Raw genomic sequence first — 26985 nt, 5'->3', positions numbered from 1 at the left:
ATGGTTCTGGGATGCACCTCAGCCGAGAAACGCTCCTCTTGGAACTTTCGCTGATATCCCTCTCGTGTGGCCCCCACGCGATTAAGGATGGCCACAAACTGGACGGCATCCATTTCTGCTCCGCTTGTGGGTGCACTGCTTTGTATGGGCAATGCCAGTGAATCCCACTTCTGGCATCTGACAGCAGGGCTCACTATTTGAGGCGGACCAAACCCAGTCGATTCTCCTTCCTAACCCACAGGTAAGCAAAGGCCAAAGTTCCCTGTGGGTCCCCAGCCAAGATGGGCAATTCATCTGAACCAGTGCAATATTCTCTTTAAACACCATTGCATGGGTTTTGCTATTTACTCTTGTCTTCTTTGTCATTAATAAACCAGACCACTTACTGCTGATGCAATTACACCCCCATTTGATTTGTCAATGTTTTATTCACAATGTTTTATTCACAATGTTTTATTCACAATGTTCTGCAGTTGTTTCTGATTGAGAGCTGGAATTATGTAGTCCACAGTTAAGTAATGTACATTTCAGAAAAGTCACTTCAGGAACATAAACACTATTTCTAATCCACAATGTGTATGTGGAAATGTGAAGCCTCTGGAATAACACACTCTGATATGGATTTTCTAACAGACAGTACTTTTTAACAGACAGTACATTTTTCAGCAGTGCTCTGGCATTATTTTTTTTTACACTTACTGAAATGTTGATCAAGCGCTCAAACTAACAGAAATAGATTCACTACAATGAGATTTAGAATATTTAGCATATATGTAATTTGTATTGAATTTTACATAGAAGTATCTGATCTGATCTTGTATTTGTTTGTGTTGGTTAATTGTAAAGATTACAAACAGCTGATTAAATATCATAACATGAAGGAACTAAAATGACAGATTTTTCTACCACTTTCCCAGTGATATGTGGAATAGAGGCAATATACTATAAAAATATTTTATTCTTAGCCAACCTAGTGCAAACTTTCTTAAGAAACCTCAAAACCAATCAATATTCAGTCTTAATTTCCACTTTGAATTATTGAAAAAGTACTGAGGGGTCTCACCCATTTCTTGAATGTCTACCCCACTGATACAGCAAGACTTCCCTTCAACTGAAGAGCTGCCATGGGCAACTGTTCTGGTCCAGTATGAGCAAAAAATCAAAGAGCGATCAGCCATGTCATTCACATGTGGAAATGAAGACTGAGCCCAACCTGCTAATCAGGGTAGAGGCAAAACACTAGATAAAGATGTCAGCTAGAAATACAACTTTTTAAAAGTTTCTTGGCAAGCTAGGAATGTCAGTCTTAGAATAAAACAGTAAATTATAAAATCACCACTACATTTTAATACTGGTTATAAGCCCCCCTCGGTACTATCCCCTCCCACTCCTCATTTCAGCCATCAGGGCAAATTTAAAGTAATTGCAACTAACAATCATTCCAGAAATCTTCATTCCATTCGCTACACATGTCTTAAACGTGCAGTTGTAAAATAACCACATGCTACAGCAGACATGTATGTACATTTCTAAACATGATATCTGGCACTACTTTAGCTTAAAACAAAACTCTGCGTTTCTGTGCCTTTTTCTGCAGTTATCTGTTTGCACTTGTACTCTCTGGGTTATTTCACCTCAGCAGTGTCTGAAAGCATTTCAGTTAATAGGGGAAGTACTGATTGGTTATTGACAGGAAAGAAGACAGTGAAAGGGTTTGCTATAACATGTGTTTCTTTCCAAACTGCACATTTGAGACCTATGAAATGAATAGATGTGCATGGCAGAGACATTTTGTGTAACTATTTTGTTAGTGCTGCACCCAATATTCCACAGTGACAAACACACTAGTACTGACAGTGCAATGGCTTAATGTAGTAACTACATACATAAAGCAACAGCCTCTTGGTAATGACAGTTTGTATTGTATGTTTAGGAATTCCATTTGTAAAATACCCCATGGAAGCTCCAGCAAGTTCAATATCAGCTCAGTCATCCTTTCAGGATTTTTAAATCCCCTTTTAAAAAGATGAATGCCAATGATCACCCAATCAGAACAGTTGTATTTCTAACAGATCCCCTTTAAAACAGTGGGTAATTCTTATCAGCATAGGTGAAACAATTCAATGTTGTTCCTCACACAGGTCTTTGGAATCCATTTCTATTTGCAGAACTATATTTTACTAGGCCTGGGAGGCAGCACACAAAGGAATATCTACTAGAAACTGTCACCAGGGCATCAGATGATTCTAAAAGGGGTTAGGTTTAGGGATAGCGATTGGGTTAGGGTTAGGATTGAAGGTGAGAAAGGTTGGGGTTGGGGTTGGGTTAGGGTCAGGGCTAGTTGATGTTGGAGAGGTGCCGAGCTCGGGAGGTGAAAGGTGGGAGTGCTGGACAAATGCCCTAGAATCATCTGATGCCCTGATGACAGTTTCTAGTGGATATTCCTTTCTGCTGTGCCCCGGAGCGGTACTAGTGTTAATGAATCAGTCCGGTTGCTAGGGGTGTAACAAGAGGGGTATCAAGGAGGCGTCTCCAAATTTCAAACAGGACCAGCAAGTGTAAGGGAGTATCTACAAATGACAGACTACATTTCAGTAAAACCTTCAAATCCTGTAAATAATGTATGTTTTTACACCTCTTTTCAGGGTACTCACTGGTTTCCCATTCAGAAAATGTGTACCATTGCAGTGAATAGCAATTTGTGTATTTAAATCAAGATACTAAAATAGGGGTTGAATTTTCACTAAAAATAGCATTACATGTTTGTGCAGCCTAATGCATACTTTAAGCAGTAGTGAAGTCTGTGATGGATGTAGTAAAAACAGAGAAGCACCCAGAACACTGCTTGTTGTAATACGAGCCTGCACATTGAGGAAAGCCTGTGTATCTCTAAACTAAATGGATTCTAAATTCCATGATAACTGTACCATCTATGCTAATGGCAGAGGGTTAGGATTAGGGTTCTGGTAGTGGCAGATGGTTAGGATAAGGGTTAGGGTTGTGGCAGAGGTGGGGTTGGTTAGGATAAGACCATCAGAGTCACTGATCCCTTCTGTCTTTTTAGGATGGCGACTGCCTGCTCGTGGGTGACTCCTTCCAAACTCTCTCCATTCACCGACAGAATCTGATCCCCACGCTTCAATCTTCCGTCGTCTGCCGCTGCCCCCTGACATAAACAAACACAGGGCATCACTAACACATCCCTGAACACACACACACACACACACACAGACACACACAAACAAACACAGGGCATCACTAACACATCCCTGAACACACACACACAAAAACACAGGGCATCACTAACACATCCCTGAACACACACACACACACAAACAAACACAGGGCATCACTAACACATCCCTGAACACACACACACACACAAACACAGGGCATCATTAACACACTCCTAAACACACACACACACACACACACACACACACACACACACACACACCAAACAGGGCATCATTAACACACTCCTAAACACACACACACACACACACAAACACAGGACATCCCTAACACCTCCTAAACACACACACACACACACACACAAACACAGGACATCCCTAACACCTCCTAAACACACACACACACACACACACACACAAACACAGGACATCCCTAACACCTCCTAAACACACACACACAAACAAACAAACAGGGCATCATTAACACACTCCTAAACACACACACACACACACACACATACATACAGGGCATCATTAACACACTCCTAAACACACATACACAAACACAGGACATCCCTAACACCTCCTAAACATACACACACACAAATAGGGCATCATTAACACACAGTTGGAAAAAAATAAAAAAAACAGCCTGGTTGCAACAGTAAACAAAGAAGATGAGCGTTTCCACCATCTGCGCAAAACTTAGTACTCAGTGAAAGCAAATCAACGGTGTCCAGTTGCTGTATTTTACAACGTACTGGACATGGCAGCCATCAATTCCTTCGTTTTGTACAATGAATGCACCGGGGAAAATATCAGTAGGAGAGATCTCTTATGATGCTAGACACGGAGCTTAGGCAGAAACATTTCGATCAGAAAACTGCAAAGCGGCAGGGAAACGCAGCTCAACCTGGATACAGTGAGCATTAAGTGACACACGCAACAGAAAACAATGCCAGGTAACTAAATGCAGTAAAAATAAAACTTCTGATATCTGTTCCCAGTGTGAAAGAGCAGTATATGGTAAATGCACACGACAAGTTGATAAGCGTTACATCTGTGTGGATTGTGCGAATATGGGGGCTACTTTGAAGTATGTTTCCCTGAATGTGCATTTTATTTTATTATTGTTTTTCATTTTTTGAAGTCATGCTATGCAGTAGGCTAATGTGATAACGTAAACAATGACTTTGTTTTCACAATTGTGTATGTACATATAGCAGTTTACACCTGTTTACACAATATCTTCTTTTGAAATGTTTATTTTATTATCGTTTTTCATGTTTTTACGTCATGCATTATATGCGCCAATTTAAAAAAAAGACTTTTATGTTTATTTTTTCATTTAAATACAATGTTTCTGCTATGCAAATGTTAGATATGATGTTCATAAATAAAACTTTTGAGTTGTGTCTGATAGTTTGTGTTTCATTTTCATATCAATGCTGTTTATAATGTACCTGTCAAAATGACTACTACTGGCGGTTCTAGGTAGTAGCATAAACCTGGCGGTTCTAGTGTTAACACACTCCTAAACACACACACACACACACACACAAACAGGGCATCATTAACACACACACACACACACAAACAGGGCATCATTAACACACTCCTAAACACACACAAACAGGCCATCATTAACACACTCCTAAACACAAACACACACACACACTGGGCATCATTAACACACTCCTAAACACACACACACACACACAGGGCATCATTAACACACTCCTAAACACACACACACACACACACAAACAGGGCATCATTAACACACACACACACACACACACACACAGGGCATCATTAACACACTCCTAAACACACACACACAAACACAGGACATCCCTAACACACTCCTAAACACACACACACACACACACACACACAGGGCATCATTAACACACTCCTAAACACACACACACACACAAACACAGGACATCCCTAACACACTCCTAAACACACACACACACACACAAACACAGGGCATCATTAACACACTCCTAAACACACACACACACACACACACACACACACACACACAAACAGGGCATCGTTAACACATACACACACACACACACACAGGGCATCATTAACAAACTCCTAAACACACACACACACACAGGGCATCATTAACACACTCCTAAACACACACACACAAACACAGGACATCCCTAACACACTCCTAAACACACACACACACAAACACAGGGCATCATTAACACACGCCTAAACACACACACACACACACACACACACACACACACACACACAGGGCATCATTAACACACTCCTAAACACACACACACACACACACACAAACAAACAAACACAGGGCATCACTAATCACATCCCCGAACACACACACAGGGCATCATTAACACAATCCTAAACACACATAAGAACATAAGAACATAAGAAAGCTTACAAACGAGAGGAGGCCATTCAGCCCATCTTGCTCGTTTGGTTGTTAGTAGCTTATTGATCCCAGAATCTCATCAAGCAGCTTCTTGAAGGATCCCAGGGTGTCAGCTTCAACAACATTACTGGGGAGTTGGTTCCAGACCCTCACAATTCTCTGTGTAAAAAAGTGCCTCCTATTTTCTGTTCTGAATGCCCCTTTATCTAATCTCCATTTGTGACCCCTTGTCCTTGTTTCTTTTTTCAGGTCAAAGAAGTCCCCTGGGTCGACATTGTCTATACTTTTTAGGATTTTGAATGTTTGAATCAGATCGCGCGTAGTCTTCTTTGTTCAAGACTGAATAGATTCAATTCTTTTACCCTGTCTGCATACGACATGCCTTTTAAACCTGGGATAATTCTGGTTGCTCTTCTTTGCACTCTTTCTAGAGCAGCAATATCCTTTTTGTAACAAGGTCACACACACACACACACATAAACAAACACAGGGCATCACTAACACATCCCTGAACACACACACACAAACACACACACACACACACACACACACACAGGGTATCACTAACACTCTCCTTGTCAATGACAGAAGGGGTGTTAAAGTGGTGGGGACAATCACTCGAACGGTGACTTAGGAAGTGCAGCTACCTGAAAGTAAGTAAGGCATGCAATCTGATCTTCCTTTAACTTACCACGGCACTAGATATGTTTCTTTCAAAGGTAAGATTCATGGAATTATTCCATTAACCCTTTGCGGTCCATTGTCGGACTGGGTCCGACATTGCAATTATTCCTCACAGGTCCTTTGTCGGACTGGGTCCGACATCATTATAGCAACGCAATAAACGGGTGTTTAGTCGTTTTTTCTCCGGAAAAGCCGAGAAAACCATTCAATTGCCGAGTGGTAGCGACAGGAGCCGAGACAAGTCGGAAAAAAAAAAAAAAAAAAAAAAAAAAGGCGTATTTCATGAATAGTCATACATGGTATCAGGTATCAGATAATGGGCGTCCATAATAAACAAGCTGGCTAAGTGCGTCAGCGCACTGAGACTATCATGGACATTTGCAGAGCTTTTTTCAGATGTTATAGTAATAAAATAATGACTTTGATCGCATTATTGAGGAGTTTGGTGATAAAACGAGTGATCTGGAGATGATCGATCGGTATGTACGACTATTATTATTATTATTATTTATTTCTTACACAGCTGAACGCTATAGCAAACAAAAGGCTGGGGAGGGGCTGGAGATGCCTAGTGTGTGCTTTGTTGATATGCAGGGCCATTTAAACCCGTTTGACTGTGAAAAAAAATACTTTTAAACAGCGCGTATAAAATTAACTGCGCGTGTGAAAATTAATTATTCCTGGCGTGCCTGACGCGCGATTAATAAATGGACCGCAAAGGGTTAAGACCCTTAATTGATCACCATTGTGACGCCATATGGCGGAGTGTCCCGCCCCTATATTTATTTATGCACTGTTTATTATTATTTGTATTTTTGTTTGCGGCACAGATAAAAGCGCCGCGTATTTGTTATTGTTTTTATATTTTAAAAACCTCGTGAGGATGCGTGGCTGTTCAGTTAATGTTTTTTTTAACTAGCTGTCAGTCACGCATCCTTACTAAACTCATGCAGACTGTGGCCGAGGGGTAATAAGATAATTAACAGCTAGTTAACCCCTCGGCCAGAGTATAAGAACCTGCAGCTGTCCATGCTGCGGGGGAGAGTGTACAGAGGAGAGTACGGGGAGCGGAGAGAGTGAGGAGAGAGAAAGATTAAAAACAACTGCTAAGTATCGTGCTGGTGCTAAAACCAGCACGCTTATTTGTTTCTATTTCTTTGGCCAACGTCCCTTTTTGTTTAGTGTTTTGTTCTGTTTAAATCTTTTGGTTTGTTCAGTTAATAAAATGCTGAGCGCCGTTGCATTCAGCTTCACCCGCCCATCCATTGTTTTGTTTCTGGTACTTCCTGGTCTGTGACGTCACCATACACACGCCACTCAACAGCTGCTCGACCACACACCATCATAAGAGATCAAGACTTCGCACCACTTATTGGTGCCCTCTAGTGGTACACTTGGAAATTACCAGACAAGCAGCACAGTATAGCTATGGCCAAAAGTTTTGCATTACACTATACAATTAAATAATTTTGCTTCATAAAGTCTAATGAAACCTACTGCTTAATGTTACATTACATACTGAATTACATACCACTTTGCAATTTTTCTTATAAAAAAAAAAAAAAACTGATAAAAATTGGAAAATGTGACATTTCGGAATCTAACATGAAATACTGTACTACTATTATGGCTTCCGGTAAACTTTTGCGATATCATTTTGTAGTTTATTTATTTAAAAAAATATCTAAATTATGTTCATAAAGTTTTTTTTTTTTTTTTAAGTCTCAATACTAAAATTGTACGTGATGCTAAACTTTCGGCCATAGCTGCACAGTAAAACATGTTTTATCCAAACTAATTTGAACCATCATGGTGTTTTAAAATACAATTGTTCTAATAATTTAATCCATATTATTGTAAAACTGTTAATATGACATTCCCAATCATGAAACCAGTAAAATGTTAAATACAACACCTGTACCTTTACATTTATAATAGCCTGGTCAACTTTTTCATACCCAATGATTGCACTAGCATCCTACTCATGTATGCTAGTCTGCACTTGGCATTTGGCGGAAACAGCACAGTTATCATAACAAGCACCCCTGCATCGTCAATAACATCTCCTATCTCCAAGTTCAGCTGGTACACCAGAGTGCATCCTTACCCTGTCCCCCTGCAACACACTGCCCCCAGTGGATATAAGAAATACCACACCTGTTCTACATGCACACAGTATTTCTTGTGATGTATTTCTAACATCAACTAGGGGCAGAGCACTGCAGGGAGACAGGTTAATAGCTACACTCTGGTGTGCCAGCTGAGTTACAGAGAAGACGTGTGAGAACTGTATTGAGGCCCCAGGGCTGCATTCAACTTCTAAGTTGGAAAACCAAAACAGAAAATAATACAAAAGTGAGTCTGAACATAAATAACACATCATTACAATGACTGATTATGTGAATTCATTGTGTGTAAGGGGTCTCTTATTACAGAAGTCATCTTGTGTAGTTTGGGGGAGAGAACTGCAAACGCAAAGCCAAGCCGAGTATGTAGAATTGTAGTTGTCATTAAAAATGCATGTAAACATTATGAATAGTTACCTTGCCAAAGACAGTCTTGACGTATATGGGCAGGTCTCCATGGGGACTCCCGTATCCTCCCACGATGCTGAACCCCAGACCTTCTGAGCCCTTCTCCAGGGCAATCCTCTTGGGCTGAGAGGTTCTGAGTGATAAGCACAGGAGCAAAGTGAACTGCAGAAAAACCATGTTCGAAATATACTACTAGTCCAGTGGTCCGCAGGACCGTGAGTAAACTCCAGTGGTCCGCAAACAACTTCCAAAATTCAGTTACGCAGTTCTTGCAAAAACCAATTTCTACACAATCACACGTTGTGCTACTACTATTACAAAGCAACACAACAAACAGCTTTAACGACATTATATATAATGATAAGATATGAATGTAGTCTGCATTTTTACCCGTTATGTGTTTTCTTTTATTACTGGTGTGTTTATATCAATTAATATATATTACAGCTCCCTTTGATGCAATACCAAGCATCGCCTCTAAGCCACCATTAACTGAAACAGCTTTTTAATGTGAAACAAATACTAACAAATAACTTACACAAAATTACATACCTAGTTATTGTTTTTATTTTATTTTTTTTGTAATCACATTTTTATTATACCAAATGCAAGAAACACATAACAGTAAGGAATAAAGAAGTCGTTTAACCCCCCCACCCCCCACATAGGCAATACCCCAGAAACCCTGAAAATATAGAACACAGAAAAAAGAGAAGAAAAAGAAGGCTGTCCAATCCCCCCTCCCCTCCATGTGGGCAGCATGAAAGGGAACTCAAGATAATAGGAGAGCTTTAATCTTACTGGCTGCATCCCTCCAATCAGTAAGGTGCCACTCTTTGCACCTTTGACCCTGGCCGACGACAATTCTAGAAAGATGATGTCCAATGAGCAGTCTGAGCCAATGCTGTTCAGAGAGCTGCTGAGGAGGGAGCCAGCGCCATACAACTAGTTTCTTGGCAGCAGTCATGCCTGCCAACCAGAGCTTACGTTGGGTTTCGATAAAGGAGAATCTGGAGTCCTCTTGACATCTCAAGAGGACTCAGCCTGCCGCCTCGTCCTTTGTGATGTCACAGAACTCCTTGGTGGCTTTTTACTATCTGATTATGTACAGTACCTTGTACTTTATTCTCTATATAATGACCATTTTGAAATCAAAATGTGTTTCTTGAATCAAAGCTATGTCAGCATTTTGCCTATATAAAAAAATGAGTAACGTACCTTTGCAAGTTTAAATCTCGAATTCAAACCTTGTACATTAAAAGATACAACTGAGACTTAGTCAATCAGTACGTTTACATGACAAAGTGTTTTCGGAAAACTAATGTTTTCGGAAAACTGAATCAGAAAACTGATTTTCTTAAAACGTCACTTTTCTGTGTTTACATGATTAACGATAGAAAGTCTAATTAGGGCTCCCGAGTGGCGCATCCAGTAAAAGCACTCGCTAGAGTGCAGGATGCGCTCTATAGCCTGGACGTCGCCGGTTCGAGTCCAGGCTATTCCACAGCCGACCGTGGACGGGAGCTCCGAGGGGGCGGCGCTCAATTGGCCGAGCATCGCCCGGGTGGAGGGAGGGTTAGGTCAGCCAGGGTGTCCACGGCTCACCGCGCACCAGCGACCCCTGTAGTCTGGCCGGGCGCCTGCGGGCTTGCCTGTAAGCTGCCCAGAGCTGCGTTGTCCTCCGACGCTGTAGCTCTGAGGCGGCTGCACAGTGAGTCTGCAGAGTGTAAAGAAGCGAGCGGCTGACGGCACACGCTTCGGAGGACAGCGTGTGTTCATCTTCGCCCCTCCCGAGTCAGCGCAGGGGTGGTAGCGGTGAGCTGAGCCTAAAAATAATTGGGCATTTCAAATTGGGGAGAAAATAATAAAAACTAAATTAAAAAAAAAAAAAAAAAAAGAAAGTCTAATTAGAATTCAAATGTATATATGGATTGAAGTTTTCGGAAAACGCAGGATATTTTCGCATACAAAGTACTGTAGTACCCCAAGTACGATTTGAACAGACCAATCCAATAACGAATTAGTGTCAGGTCTTAAATTCAAATATTACTATCCTGTATCTCTTTTCAGATTCCACACAATGTGCAATCAGCCTTTCAAACAGCTCATCCTGTTCTATATGACCAGTTTCTTTTGCAGACATTATTTTAAATTATCACATAATTTTAAAGCTGGAAAACATGTGCTGCTTCAGTATGGGCTATTCAAAAAATACACACGGACAAATATTACTTTATCCCTAACATTATTATTATTATTATTATTATTATTATTATTACTAATATTATTATTATTATTATTATTATTTTTATTATTAATTTCTTAGCAGACGCCCATATCCAAGGCGACTTACAGTCGTAAACAAAAATACATTTCAAGAATCACAGTACAAGTATTAATACAATTGAGCAAGATAAAATACAATGACTTCGGTTCTAGCAAGTACAAGTATAAGACAAAATACGATTCAACGGAGCAAATGGATCTGTGCAGACTGACTACATATTATTATTATTTTCTCTGTTTTCTAAAACCATGTGCAGGAATGAAGGTCAAAGTTTGCACATGTGCAGTACGCTATCAGAATAAGTTTTCCAAAAAGTGCGTTTACATGATATACATTTGGTTTGTTTTCGGAATTGAATCGGAAATTTCTAGGTGCTGTTTTCCGAAAACTGACCCAAGGAATATTCCGATACATTTTCCGAAAACTGTGTTTACATGACTTTTGATATCGGAATTAGTTTTCGGAAAACTTAGTTTTCCGAAAAATATCGGAATTCTTATGCTCATGTAAACGCACTGATTGTCATAAAAACACAGTATGATGTAGATAAGTTGAATACCAGTTGAATCCGGTCTGTGACCTGGATCTCTCCAGGGCTGTGTTCAACCAGACAGCAGGTGTGTGTCATTTTATTATATAAGCAGCAGTGTGAAGGAGTGGTTAGGGCTCTGGACTCTTAACTGGAGGGTCGTGGGTTCAATCCTAGGTGGGGAACACTGCTGTTGTACCCTTGAGCAAGGTACTTTATCTAGATTGCTCCAGTAAAAATGAAAACAACAAACAAAAACATAACCATATGGCACACGTGTAATATAGCCTAAACAATTTTTTTGCTTCTTTATTTTAAACTACAGTAAAGACATGAGTAATATACCGCATGAGGAAAAATAAGCGGGTGCTCAGAACCCTCGTATATATATATATATATCATTATCTGTTACCATGGTGTTGCTATTGTAAAAAAGGGTAGCTGCATAAATAGAAGAGAGTTAACTTTTAATAGAAGGATATGCAGTTGGTTTTATTAAACTGTTTGCTACAACCATATAGTATACAACTCTATATACAGAAACACATACAAAAAAAACTACAGGTAGTTTGATGCTTGCACACAGAGGAGATATGACGGTTCAGAACTGCCACTGAAGCGGCTTATCGGTCTGTGTGAATTGCCTATACCGCCACAGAACCGTCATAACTGCCTGTGTGAAAAGCTGAAGTGCTATAGTGGGTGTGGTTTCAAAGTGAACATGCCACATCACTATAGCGTAGGTAGGTAAGGGGCATGCATGTGTTAGGTCTTGTCAGTGTTAAACGCGTGATTCGGCACAATGGTGGAATAGGAACGAGGTAGTAACTGGAGTCCTGAAGAATTAGGGGAGTTGCTAACTTTGCGGGCTGACAAGGAGGTGAATTCTCAATTAGAAAGGACTGTACAGGATGCTGTAATCTATGGGTGAATCGCTGACATGAGGAGTGAGCGTGGGTACAGCCGTACAAAAAAGCAGGTGATATCGAAACTGAAGGTCCTGAAATGATCAAACCACAAAATCAAAGACCACAATTCCAGGAGTGGTAGAGCATCCGAAACAAATGCAGCACTTTGATTTGTGCAGTCAGATCTGGGGGCACAGACCCTGTGCAAATCCAGTCAACAAAACTGGTGGACTTCTCCAGAATGTAGAAGAAAATCCAAATGAAAAGGTCTTGGGCCCTGCTTCACACCCATTAACCGAGGAACAAAATGGAGAAGGAAGTGACGGGATCATCATGATCAAGCCTCAACTTCAACTCCCGATCCAGCCTCAACTACAGGTAACTAGCTATGCGCTTTATATATATATATATACAGCTCTGGAAAAAATTAAGAGACCACTGCAAAATTATCAGTTTCTCTGGTTTTACTATTTATAGGTATGTATTTGGGTAAAATGAACATTTTTGTTTTATTCTATAAACTACTGACAACATTTCTCCCAAATTCCAAATAAAAATATTGTTATTTAGAGCATTTATTTGCAGAAAATGACAACTGGTCAAAATAACAAAAAAGATGCAGTGTTGTCAGACTTTGAATAATGCAAAGAAAATAAGTTCATATTCATTTTTAAACAACACAATACTAATGTTTTAACTTAGGAAGAGTTCAGAAATCAATATTTGGTGGCATAACCCTGATTTTCAAGCACAGCTTTCATGCATCTTGGCATGCTCTCCACCAGTCTTTCACATTGATGTTGGGTGACTTTATGCCACTCCTGGCGCAAAAATTCAAGCAGCTCGGCTTTGTTTGATGGCTTGTGACCATCCATCTTCCTCTTGATCACATTCCAGAGGTTTTCAATGGGGTTCAGGTCTGGAGATTGGGCTGGCCATGACAGGGTCTTGATCTGGTGGTCCTCCATCCACACCTTGATTGACCTGGCTGTGTGGCATGGAGCATTGTCCTGCTGGAAAAACCAATCCTCAGAGTTGGGGAACATTGTCAGAGCAGAAAGAAGCATGTTTTCTTCCAGGACAACCTTGTACTTGGCTTGATTCATGCGTCCTTCACAAAGACAAATCTGCCCGATTCCAGCCTTGCTGAAGCACCCCCAGATGAGTCCAATTTTCAGCTTTGCCCAACACCTGGTCTTCTAATGGTTAGACAGAGACCTGGAGAGGCCTACAAGCCACAGTGTCTCGCACCCTCTGTGAAATGTGGTGGAGGATCGGTGATGATCTGGGGGTGCTTCAGCAAGGCTGGAATCGGGCAGCTTTGGCATGAATCAAGCCAAGTACAGTAGTGCAGGAGGTCCCGAACCAGAAAGATGTTATCAAAAATCGTCCGGTTCGGGACCGTGTAGGACTGGTCGGGGTGGATCACGTCTGCCAGCACGGACTTGAGCCTCAAGCAGCGAGACCGGGCGCCAGTTCTTCAGGCAGCGGAGATCCCCCTTCTTGGGCAGGAGCGTTATCACCGCCCGCCTGATCGAAAGGGGCATCTCCCCGGTCTCGTAGGCTTCCGCCAGGACCCGCGCAGAGGCGGGCCCCAGCAAGTCCCAAAACTTCTTGAAGAACTGCACAGTCAGTCCGTCGATGCCCGGCGATTTGTTATAGGGCATCTGACTGAGGGCGTCGGAGAGCTCGGCCAGGGTCAGCTGGCCCTCGAACTCGTCCCTGACGCCCTCGCTGACCGTGGGAAGCCCGTCCCACAGAACCCTGCACGCGTCGGAGTCGACGGGATCCGGAGAGAAGAGGTCAGAGTAAAAGGCTCTGGTCCTCTCGTTCACGCTCTCCGGATCCGTCAGAAGGCAGGTGATGTTCCTGCGGTCTCCCTTCTTTTTCTCCAACGCGTAAAAGAAGTGTGAGCCGCGGTCCATCTCCCGGAGGAACTGGATCCGCAAGCGCACAAACGCCCCCCGGGACCGCTGGAGCTGCAGGTCCCGCAGGGTGCTCTTCTTCTCTACGTACGCGCTCTGCTCGAGTGGGTCCCCGCGAGCCAGGCGGCTCTCCAGATCGAGCAGCTCCCTTTCCAGCCGCTCGATCCGTGAGTCCCTCCGCCTGCTCGCGCCCCTCGTGTACTCCTGACAGAAGATCTTGATCTGCGCTTTCCCCACGTCCCACCACTGACGCCACGAGGGGAAGCGAGATCGTCTGCCGTGCCAGACCGTCCTAAAGTCCCGGAAAGACCGCTCAAAGCGCTCGTCCTCCAAGAAGGCGTTGTTAAAGTGCCAGTAGGCAGAGGCGTGCCCGACTGGCACCAGGGCCACCACCACGGCCACCAGGTTGTGGTCCGTGAACGGCGCCGGCCTGATGTCGGAGGAGTGAACGCAGTGAGCGTGGTTCCTGGTGACGTAGAACCTGTCGATCCAGGACTCAGACACCCGCCCCTCCCTCACCCTGGTGAAGGTGAAGACGGGGACGTCCGGGTGATGCCAACGCCAGATGTCGACCAGAGAGAGCTGAGCGGTCAGCTCTCTCAGTGATGCCGACGAGTGAGGGTAGTGTTCTTGCCCTCCAACCCTGTCCGCGGCCTCGAGGGTGCAGTTGAAATCACCCCGAGGACCACGCACTCGTCGGCGCTGATGTTGTTCATGTAGGTCGACATCAGGCGAAAGAACTGGACCCTCGCCGGACCCGTGGATGGCGCGTACACGTTCACCAGGTGAACGATACTGTCGCCGTCCCGGATCCGGTGGTGTAACAGACGGCCCGGCTCGACGTCTACCACATCGAGTACCGTGGGAAGAAAGGACCCGGAGAAGAGCGTCGCCACCCCACAGGAGGTGCCGGTGAGATGGCTGAATGACACTCTCCCCCCCCACTCCAGAAGCCAGTTGGCTTCCGTCTTTGGAGTCGTGTGGGTTTCCTGCAGGAAGCACACAGAGTAACCCCCTTTTTTCAGGAAGGAGATTACCTGGGCCCTGCGGAAAGGGTCCCTACACCCGTTGACGTTCACGGTACCGATGTGATACATGATCTTCCGTCAGGAGTTGTCGGTGACGCTCACGGGAGATCCCGAGTTCTCCCGAAGCTCACCAACTGGTCGTGTAACTTGCGGGCCCGAATGTGCACGTTCGAGCCCGAAGTTTTATTGGCGTGGCTGGCCCTGAGGAAGGATCTCACAGAGGTTAGGATCCTCTGGAAGTCCCCCCATTTGTCCAGGGCCAGCTGTACCTTGTCCCTGCGGTGGACGGTAGCCTCCGAGAACTCCAGGAGGCTACCGTCTAGAGAAAGGGGATACACCCTTTCGGGTCCTTCCCCTTTCCCCGCATCAGCCACCGGGACCACCTCGGGCGATGTTTCCCTCCCGACGGACGCGCAAGGGCCGGAGCCCTCGTCGCCGCCGGAAAGGGAAGCTCGAGGCGGTTGGTCTTTCAGGGGCTCCTCCCGCGCCCCCTCGGTGACTGGAACCGGTCCCTCGGTGCTGGGTCGGGGACCGGTTTCTTGGCCCCGTTGCACTTCGGGGAGGGGATCTACCTCGAGGGCACCACCTTCTGCCCTCTCTGGTTCTTCCCCTCCTTCCCGCGCTCGAGACCAATGTAAGCGCGGGATCCGCAGAGCCCGCCGCTGCCTCAGGGGGTGTTTCCTTCTCCCCCTCCGCGGCAGCACGAGGGCCGAAACCCCCGTCGCCGCAAGAGAGGGAAGCCTGAGGCAGCTCTTGTTCTTCGGGGGGCTCTTCTCCCCCCTCCGGCCCCTTAGCAGGGGTCGCTTGCATGGGCTCCGCGTTGTCTGCGGAGCCCACGCCTGCCTCTTGTTCTGGGAGGGGTAGTTCTTCCTCCCCCTCCAGCCCCTCGGCGGGGGTCGCCTGCATGGGCTCCGCTTTATCCGCGGAGCCCATGCCTGCCTCGGGAGCTGTTTCCGCTGCCCCCTCCTCGGCAACACAGGTTTCAAGACCCGTGGCGCCTTTGGAGGAAGGCAGTACCCGAGGCAGCTGCTCTTTCGGGGGCCCCTCCTGCGCCCCTTCGGCGACCTCCGCTGCTTCCGAGGTCTTAAATGTGACTGGGAGGGGATCTACCCAAAGGGCTTCACTTGCCCTCACGGGTTCCTCCCTCCCCTTTGGCCTCTCGGCGGGGGCCTCTTCCATGGGCTCCGCTGTTTCCGCGGAGCCCATGCTTGCCTCGGGAGCTGGTTCCGCCACCCCCTCCTCGGCAACACAGGGTTCAGGACCCGTGTCGCCGTTGGAGGAAGGCGGTGCCCGAGGCAGGTGTTGTGTCGGGGGCCCCTCCTGCGCCCCCTCGGCGACCTCCCCTGCGGCCGGCCCCTCGATGGTGGAATCGGGGCCGGCTTCCGAGGTCTCTTTAGTGACGGGGAGGGGATCTACCCGAAGGGCTCCATCTGCCCTCACGGGTTCCTCCCTCCCCTTTGGCCTCTCGGCGGGGGCCTCTTCCATGGGCTCCGCTGTTTCCGCGGAGCACCGGACCGCCTCGGGGGGTGGTTCCTTCTCCCCCTCTGTGGCATTACGAGGGCCGGGGCCCTCGTTGCCGGTAGAGGGGGGGACGCCGAGGCGGTCGCTTTTGTTTTTGGGGGCCCTCTTTCGCCCCCCCGGGGACCCCCACCACGAGGCCGGTACGTGTGCACTTGCGTGCACACGTGGAAAAGCCGTCATGTCGCCAGTGGACTCCGCGTCGGCGTGCTCCAACGCCACCCGGGAACGAAGGAGGGCCCTGAACATGGCCCCACAGTCAAAGAGACCCTCCCCGGTGATCTTACGCTTCCTGGTCTTGTAGATGGTAAGTTTGCCAAGAGCCAGGAGCAGATTCACCAGGAGGTCCCTCTTCCTGGTGGAGCCACGAACAGGGTGCCCGAAAATAAAAAGGGTGGGGGAAAAATGCAGCCAGAACTGTAGCAGTAGGTTCTTTAGGAACAAAAAGAAAGGCTGCAGCCTGGCGCAAAGTAAATAAATGTGGAACACCGACTCGGACTCGCCGCAGAAGGCATGCGGGGTCCGAGTCGGTGAAGTGACGCAGGACCTCTCCTGACGCGAGCGCTCCGTGTAGCACCCTCCATCCCAGGTCCCCAGCCCCTCTGGGGACCAGCGGGGAGTACAAGGCCTCCCACTGGGGACTCTCGCCCTCCAGGGGTTGGAGGGGCTCCCGCCAAGCGGTGTCTCGGCGGGAGACGAGGGCGAGGAAGTGGAGGGTGTGGAGCGCCATCGCGTACAGGGTCCTCCTCGACACGGAACGAAGGGGGGTCGAGGAGAACTGCGAGATCCTGCTCAGGTGATTCTCGAGGGGAGGCTGAGGGGGAGCCCGATCCTTTGGTTTGATCAGCAGGACCGGAGAGCCGGGGGTAGGGAGGGACGATGGCTCCCCGGTCCTGAGGACCCCCTCGAGATACCCGACAGAGTCTGGGTGCAAAGCTGCTTTGCACTCCCGGATCGCTCGGCGGGCCGTTCTGAGGGTCCCCCGAGTCGCCCTGGCGACCAGCGACTCGGGAGTCAGCCACGCCGAGCGTTGGTGATCCAGGAGATCCCAGACTCTGGTCACCTTGGCCGAGATCAACAGGCTCCGCACCGCGGGGGATTCCAACGCCTGCGCACCTAGATGGGGGTTGTGCAGCAGGGGCTCCAGAAGGAATTCCTCCCCCTCGGTCGGAACCGCGTCTCGGCCGATGTCAAACATGCTCCGGGTCTTGAGCAGGTCCCTGTAAAAGACCGGCAGCTCGGGGAGACGGATCCCCGGGAGGTCGAGCCAGCTGCCGGTCGTAGCCCAAGCGGTGCAGCTGGCGCAGGAAGAGGGAGGCCAGCGCGCACCACTGCGGGGCCGGGTCCGCGTACAGGTATCTCTGCAGGGTCTGGAGGCCAGAGGGAGGCTCAGCACCCCCGCAGAGACCCAATGCTTTCCGGCCCAGAAGAAGTCCGTCAGCTTCCTCTGGACCCTGGCCACAAACTCAGGGGGCGGGCTCAGGACGGTGAGTCGATGCCAGAGCATCGACGCCACCAGTTGGTTGATGACCAGAGCCCTGCCCCTGAAGGAAAGCACTTTCAGCAGACCCGACCACGACCTCAGTCTCGCAGCCACCTTGTCCTCCAACTCCACCCAGTTGGCTGCGACCGAGGTCTCCGCGGGGCTCAGGTGGACTCCCAGGTATTTGATGCTGTCCACACTCCACTGGAATTGCTGGAGCGCGGCAGGGAGGGAGTCCACCCGCCAGGGGCCTACCAACAACCCGGAGCATTTGGTCCAGTTGATCTTGGCAGAGGACGCGGCAGAGTAAACGCTCTGGCAGCTCCGCATCCTCTCCAGATCGACCGGATCGGAGGCCACTAGGAGCACGTCGTCGGCGTAAGCCGACAGGACCACCCTCGTGTCCGGCGCGCCGAGCGCTGTCCCCGTGAGCCTCCTGCGAAGGAGGCAGAGGAAGGGCTCGATGCACAGCGCGTACAGTTGTCCGGACAGAGGGCAGCCTTGACGTACTCCTCTCCTGAACGCGAGGGGCGCGGTTAGGGACCAGTTCACCTTCAAAAGGCACTCGGCAGAGGCGTACAGCATTCGGAAGAGGCCGACGAACTTCTAACTAACAGCAGTGTCCCCACCAGGGATTGAACCCACAACCCTCCGGTCAAGAGTCCAGAGCCCTAACTACTACTCCACACTGCTGCCCCTTATGTACAAGTTTATGATAATGATGCTTACAGTACTGTGTGTGTGTGTGCGTGCGTGCGTGACTTTATCCTTTGTTAATCACACACCAATATATTCTGTGGCAATTACGCAATGCTACTCGGTTATAGATGCCATGACAGCATTTCTAATTTCAAATGCAGGTTGTTAGACTGTATGATGTAACTTAAAATGAGAAGAAAACAAAATGCAGCCAAATGTACTTCTTTGACAAAAGACAGCACCATGTTTTGGTTTCAGATTGCATGAGAACAGTCTGTTGTTGCCATGAGAACTATCTGTTGATTGACAGGTTTGAAAGTTGTACTCGCACAATCTCTTTGGCTGTGTGAAAGGGATGTGATGGTATTACACCAGCATAATTTGCCCAATTTCATGCTGTGTGAAAGGGTATTTTACACACTCGTTAAAACGTTTCAGGGATGGCACAGTAGCTGCATTTCTGTGAAAATGGTATTAATGGCAGATTAGCCACACAAGCAAAGAAAACAAATGCTTCCAGGTAATGTTGGCAATTTTGTTTTGTTATGTTAATACATTTGGTGGCTTTTTTATGAAAATAAATAATCTCAAAATAACAAATGTTTAAATAAGAATCAAATATATGTATTATTTTATACAAAAACTACTTAATTTATTAATATACAAATTACAATAGGTGTATTTTTATACTCCCGTTTGTTCTGGGCACCCACCAGAAATGTAAAAACTCGGTGCATACTGTGTTTTTTGTTTTTCTTCTAAACTCAGTGACTTAGACTAGTGGTTGTATAAATTTGATAAATTACAAGAATTTTAAATATTTTATTTATTCGGCCAATAATCATGATAATAATCGATACAGACGATAATCGATAGCTGAAAATGCCATTATCATCCAACCCTACAATCAGTGCAAAAACACAGAAGGTACTTAGAACTCCCAAAAATTCAAGAAGAGAGTAAAGAACCCCCAATACGTCCCTCCCACCAACCACCCGTCCCCACAACCCGAGGGATCCCCCCTCCCTTAGTTAATACAAGGTTTAGCAAAAGAGTGATAATAATAGATAAAACATTGAGGATCCCCTCCCTGCTGTTAATACCTGTGACATGCACACAGCGATGTCTAACATTAAACATCTCTTACCCCCGAATAATAAGAATCAACCATGGAAATGCACAGCTCTGCAGGCTGCAGAAATCAAGCATAACAGTTACTCATCTGCAACAGAGTCCTCTTGTTGAAGGGCAGAATCAAAGATGAGAGCTCTCCTGCGAGGTAGTGGCCCTGGGCTGGTCAAATGTGTTAGGAATTTCTCTACTTTAACAGGAGACCCTGTTTTTCCCCCTCATAAGAAACCTTCAATATTGCCGGGTAGATTAGGAAAGCATCCACTCTTCTCTGGCGAAGCTTAGCTCTGACCTCTGTGAACGCCATCCTCTTGTTATCGGTAGCAAGACAATAATCTGCAAAGAAGCTGATGAGATGACCCGCCACTTGTATAGGTTGTGATTTCCAAGATCCCTGCAGAATAGTTTGGCAATACAAATAGCTAAGTAACTTAAATATTAGTGTACATGGTTTGTTAGAGCCATGTGTTGCGCCATTAAACATGCAACGTGCTCTTTCTGTCTCGATCGGGATTGCGGAAGAAGATGAGGGGAGAGCAAGGCTAGGGATCCACAGAGACAGCATTTTTTGAAGGTATTGGATGGGATTGTTTTGCCCCTCTGGTGGGTTAACCACAAGCATGTTGCAGCGCCTTGATCAGTCTACCAAATCATTAAGTTTGTCTTGAAACGCCTCCACACGGTCAAGGCAATGTTTCGTTTTCACCTGCTTCATGTTGCCTTAAAAGGTGTCCATCTTTGCAGTCACTTTCTCCACTGCTTTAATGTGTGCATCGAGGTCTGCTCTCATGGAACGAAGGAGCACACCATTATCGAACAGTGGGGGTATTAGCAGGAGGGTTAATGAAGTCCAGCCATCTCGTGTGAGCGTCACTGGATCTCTCCTGCTTATTCATTTTTATATACCAGTTGTGCCAGACTTGTCATATGTTTGCTTTTACATTTTTGCTGCAGCACTGGTTAAAATGATGTTTTTTCCCCAGTTTCAAATGTGAAAAAGAGGGGGGAATGGCAGGTATAGTGGACCCTGGATCTTATGTGCTTTTGCTCAGATGAAATCTCCTGTTGCTCAACAATCTTGTACATTTCCATTATACCTTCATATGTCTGAAATCATTCTGAGTTCTGTTCCTTCAAAACTGTGTTGTACTTTTTCTCTAAAATTCAATGCCTAGCTTTGAGCTTCTATGTTGTTGCTTCCAGATTGAACAGACTCACTCTATCCTTTCATAGTCTCAAATGATTGTTCTGGAATGAAGAAGTGTACCGTATCTGGACTAAGAAGATAGCCAGGTATAGAGTTACAAAGAGCAAACATGTCTAAAATACTGGAGACACAGAAAGCAAACATCTAAAAAATATTAAAATGGCATTTGGAGCTGATAGTGTTATACCAAATGAGACAGGGAGCTATTTACAGACAATCATCTCATCTGCGCATGGTGTATGCTCTGGCATCAAACTATTGTTCAGTATTAAATACCCCCTAAATAAACTGAACACTGTGCCGGTATTTAAGACTAAGGTAAATGCTCAATCCAGCAAGAGGGCAACATGTGATCTGAACCATTTTTTGTATAATTAATAAAAAAATGCAGCACTTTAACTACCAGTACTTACATTGCAAACTTCAAAACCAAAATGATCTGCTCTGAACTAATAAATAATGCACTGAAGTCCAACCTAGATCAAAGCACTGGAAAGTCCTATTTCCTATGTCATGTAAAAAAAGGGTAGAAAAACGTATTCTGTGGTAGTCAGTACGCTGAACTGAATTCTGAAGTACAATGATAAATGAAAGCTTTACTGATGATTTTATCTGAAGACAGCACAGACCTTGCTGTATTGTGGCAGACCTACACTAACGCCCCTGCCCTGTTAGATTAGTGATAGTCCTGACCTACACTAACGCCCCTGCCCTGTTAGATTAGTGATAGTCCTGACCTACACTAATGCCCCTGCCCTGTTAGATTAGTGATAGTCCTGACCTACACTAACGCCCCTACCCTGTTAGATTAGTGATAGTCCTGAGCTACAATAACGCCCCTGCCTTGTTAGATTAGTGATAGTCCTGACCTACACTAACGCCCCTGCCCTGTTAGATTAGTCCTGACCTAAAACTAACGCCCCTGTCCTGTTAGATTATTCCTGACCTACACTAACGCCCCTGTCCTGTTAGATTTGTCCTGACCTACACTAACGCCACTGCCCTGTTAGATTAGTGATAGTCCTGGGAGCAGTCAGAGGTACTCACTCTGGATCCTCCGTGTGGATGTCAGGGGTGCTGCTCAAGTTAGACCCAGCAGACATGCTCTCCAGCTGGCTGGCTATGGCACTGATGTTGGTGTCAGCTATCACCTGAAGGCAAAGGGAAACAAAATATGCCTTGAATTCACCAGCTTATTTCTTTTAATGTTTCAAATGTATGCTGTTACACAAGAATTATAAAAAGGTGATGTAACTATTCCAGATTGACAAGTGTAATTTCTCAGTTATTCATTGAGATTTCAAATCCTATTATCCTGTGATAACATGACACACTACAAGCTTCTCAAAGAGTCTTTGGACAGCATCTTGAAGGAAATGGTTGAAGTCCAACAGTAAACTTTTCTGATTAAAAACCAGGACCTTTAAAACAATTAAAAATCAAAGCACATTGTAATGAATGCTATCTCAGCACACTGATAGAATGGAAAGGCAAGGGCTGGATGCAAGCCACAAACCATACGGCTCAATGACAAACGTCTTACCATTCAACTAAAGAGCAAGCTCTGTACTGGAGAGGTAAGTACGTGTCTATACTGATGTCAGTATTATGAACTCATCAGCGCTAGGAGTTCCGTGACAACATGTAAGTCTGTGTTCTGAGGTTCTTTCATCTAAGATCAGGAGCTATGCTTCAGTTCCAGTTGCCTGCCATAGATAGATGTAACATATGCTAAATCATCAAGTTTTGTTTGTATATATTTGTGAGAGCCACCACCATCTACCACTTTGGATTCTGTATGTTTTGGAGGCAATACACTGCTGTGCAATAAAGACCTATTAGCTGATCTTGCTCACATTTGTCTACAGCAGACAACTTGAAGTGAAGAGCAGATGACTGTAATCAGCACAGCTGGAGGACACTGCTGTGGTTGAGGAGGGATAAACTGGCCACTTTATAAGGACTTGATCATCATTTTCCCTGATCACAGCCTTGACACAACATGCCATAGACTGCAAGATGTCTCGAGGGATCTTAATCCTCTCGTCATTATTATTTCACGTAATTGGTGCTGAGAGGTAGGCAGAGGATCATGAGAATGAGTGCGTAGTTCAAGTTCACCACAATCCCTGGATTGAGATCCAGGGATTGTGGTGGCCTTGGTCCTCAAACCATTTATGCACAATTGTGCCATGCTGGACGGCTGCATTATCATCTTGAATGCAGCCTTTTCCATCAGGGTACAAGGGCAGCATTGCTGGGTGGAATCAGGGTACAAGGGCAGCATTGATGGGTGGAATCAGGGTACAAGGGCAGCACTGCTGGGTGGAATCAAGGTACAAGGGCAGCATTGATGGGTGGAATCAAGGTCCAGAAGCATTTAAACTAGAAAGGAAGGGGGGAGAAAACAAAAAAACAGAAGGGAGACCACATCAAAACAATGGCAACAACTCAGGTAAGACCACTATTAAATGTATTTATCTTAATGCTAGAAGTCTCAGAAAAAAATGTTAGAACTTGAAGCTACTGCACTAACAAGTAACTACGATGTGATAGGTGTTACAGAAACTTGGTTGTCTGAGAGTGATGGAGACGAATATAATACTAGTGGGTACACACTGTATAGGAAAGACAGGCAGGACAGAAGAGGCGGAGGGGTAGCGCTATACATAAGAAATAGCCTTGAAGCCCAGGTGTTAAATCAGGACAAAGAAAACAATGCAGAATCAATATGGGTCAGAATAATGGACACAAATTCAAAGGGCATAATAATAGGAGCATGCTATAGACCGCCAAATTCAGACGCTGAGCAAAATAATCTGTTGTACAATGACATTCGAAATACGTGTAGAAAAGGAGAAGCCATACTAATGGGGGATTTCAACTTCCCCTGTATAAAATGGGAAAACCCGATGGGGGGCACGACAGACGAAATTGAAATGGTGGAAATGACAAATGACTGCTTCCTAACAAAATTTGTCAAGGCACCGACTAGAGGGGAGGCATGCCTTGACTTAGTCTTTTCAAATAATGAAGACAGAATAACTAAAACAGAGGTCAGAGAGCCATTGGCAAACTCAGACCACAACATGGTCTCATTTGAAGTATTTTTTAAAACCCCAAAAGTAAATGACTAAAGCTAAGGTTTACAATTTTAGAAAAGCAAACTACGAAGGTATGAAACAGAGACTAATAGAAGTAGATTGGAGTAAAATAGAGAAAACATCCACAGAAAAAGGGTGGCTGTTTTTTAAAAATGTAGTACTAGAGGCACAAAACAATTACATCCCAAAAGTAGACAAATCTAAATCTAAAACAAAATGGCCAAAATGGTTTAATAGATCAATTAAAAATAATATTCAGTGAAAAAAGGCACTTTACAGAGCGTTTAAAAGGGACCAAAAACAAAGCACACAGAAAGAGTACTTGGAACTGCAAACACAAGTCAAAAAGGAAGTTATAAAGGCCAAGAGAGAGATAGAAATCAATATTATTATTATTATTATTATTATTATTATTATTATTATTATTATTATTATTATTATTTATTTCTTAGCAGACACCCTTATCCAGGGCGACTTACAATCGTAAGCAAATATATTTCAAGTGTTACAATATTGCTAAGGGGGCTAAAACCAATTCCAAAATGTTTTTCCAATATTATAACAGCAAGAGAACATTCAAAGAGGAGGTTAAATGTCTAAGAGACACAAATGGCAAAATGAAGAAAAGGCAAATTTATTTTAATTGTCTGCAAATTTAATGAGTTTGCTTACTATACCAGAATCTAAATCATTAATGTAGATTAGGAATAGCAGAGGACCTAATACTGATCCCTGTGGTACACCACTGGTTACCTCACTCCATTTTGAGGTTTCTCCTCTAATCAGTACTTTCTGTTTTCTAGATGTTAACCACTCCCTAATCCATGTGCATGCATTTCCTTGAATCTCTACTGCGTTCAGTTTGAGAATTAATCTTTTATGCAGGACTTTGTCAAAAGCGTTCTGGAAATCTAAATAAACCATGTCGTATGCTTTGCAATTATCCATTTTCAATGTTGCATCCTCAAAAAAGTCAAGCAGGTTAGTTAGACATGATCTCCCTTTCCTAAAACCATGCTGACTGTCTCCCAGGATACTGTTACCATATAGGTAATTTTCCATTTTATATCTTTCCATAAGTTTACATATAATAGAAGTCAGGCTTATTGGTCTGTAGTTACCTGGTTCGGTTTTGTCTCCCTTTTTGTGGATCGGTATTACGTTTGCTATTTTCCAGTCTGTCGGTACAACCCCTGTGTCAAGAGACTGTTGCATGATCTTGGTTAGCGGTTTGTAAATAACTTCTTTCATTTCTTTGAGTACTATTGGGAGGATCTCATCCGGCCCAGGGGATTTGTTTATTTTAAGAGCTGCTAGTCCTTTAACACTTCTGCCTCTGTTATGCTAAAGTTACTTAAAATTGGATAGGAACAGGTCGACATGTGGGGCATGTTGTCCGTGTCCTCCTTTGTAAAAACCTGTGAAAAGTAATCATTTAATATATTTGCTATTTTTTTTCTTCATCTATGATTTTGCCATTTGTGTCTCTTAGACATTTAACCTCCTCTTTGAATGTTCTCTTGCTGTTACAATATTGGAAAAATATTTTGGAATTGGTTTTAGCCCCCTTAGAAATATTGATTTCTAGCTCTCTTTTGGCCTTTCTAACTTCCTTTTTGACTTGTGTTTGCAGTTCCAAGTACTCTTTCTGTGTACTTTGTTTTTGGTCCCTTTTAAACGCTCTGTAAAGTGCCTTTTTTCGCTGAATATTTTTTTTAATTGATCTATTAAACCATTTTGTCCATTTTGTTTTAGATTTGTCTATTTTTGGGATGTAATTGTTTTGCACCTCTAGTACTACATTTTTAAAAAACAGCCATCCTTTTTCTGTGGATGTTTTCTCTATTTTACTCCAATCTACTTCTGTTAGTCTCTGTTTCATACCTTCATAGTTTGCTTTTCTAAAATTGTAAACCTTAGCTTTAGTCATTACTTTTGGGGTTTTAAAAAATACTTCAAATGAGACCATGTTGTGGTCTGAGTTTGCCAACTCTGACCTCCATTTTAGTTATTCTGTCTTCGTTATTTGAAAAGACTAAATCAAGGCATGCCTCCCCTCTAGTCGGTGCCTTGACAAATTGCGTTAGGAAGCAGTCATTTGTCATTTCCACCATTTCAATTTCGTCCGTCATGCTCCCCACCGGGTTCTCCCATTTTATACGGGGGAAGTTGAAATCCCCCATTAGTATGGCTTCTCCTTTTCTACACACATTTCTAATGTCATTGTATAACAGATTATTTTGCTCAGCGTCTGAATTTGGCGGTCTATAGCATGCTCCTATTATTATGCCCTTTGAATTTTTGTCCATTATATTTATTGGGGGTG

At 44.7% G+C, this 26985-nt stretch overlaps 1 protein-coding gene across 1 annotated transcript in view; it reads right to left on the bottom strand.

Moving 5' to 3' along the window:
- Window positions 1-408: 408 nt before the first annotated feature.
- Window positions 409-26985, bottom strand: part of patj (PATJ crumbs cell polarity complex component) — a 414550-nt gene continuing 387973 nt past the window's right edge. Inside the window, exons 45-47 of the mRNA XM_034001483.3 lie at window positions 22603-22706; window positions 8850-8973; window positions 409-3166 (exon numbers count right to left, since the gene is read on the bottom strand). Of these exons, the coding sequence (XP_033857374.3) occupies window positions 3020-3166; window positions 8850-8973; window positions 22603-22706 (375 nt within the window). The 3' untranslated portion in view covers window positions 409-3019. The remainder of the gene's footprint in view (window positions 3167-8849; window positions 8974-22602; window positions 22707-26985) is intronic.

This window comes from Acipenser ruthenus, chromosome 10, assembly GCF_902713425.1.
Source record: "Acipenser ruthenus chromosome 10, fAciRut3.2 maternal haplotype, whole genome shotgun sequence".
Classification (NCBI taxonomy): Eukaryota; Metazoa; Chordata; class Actinopteri; order Acipenseriformes; family Acipenseridae; genus Acipenser; species Acipenser ruthenus.
Note: the sequence above shows the minus strand (reverse complement) of the source record. Positions and strands in the feature narration are given on the sequence as shown.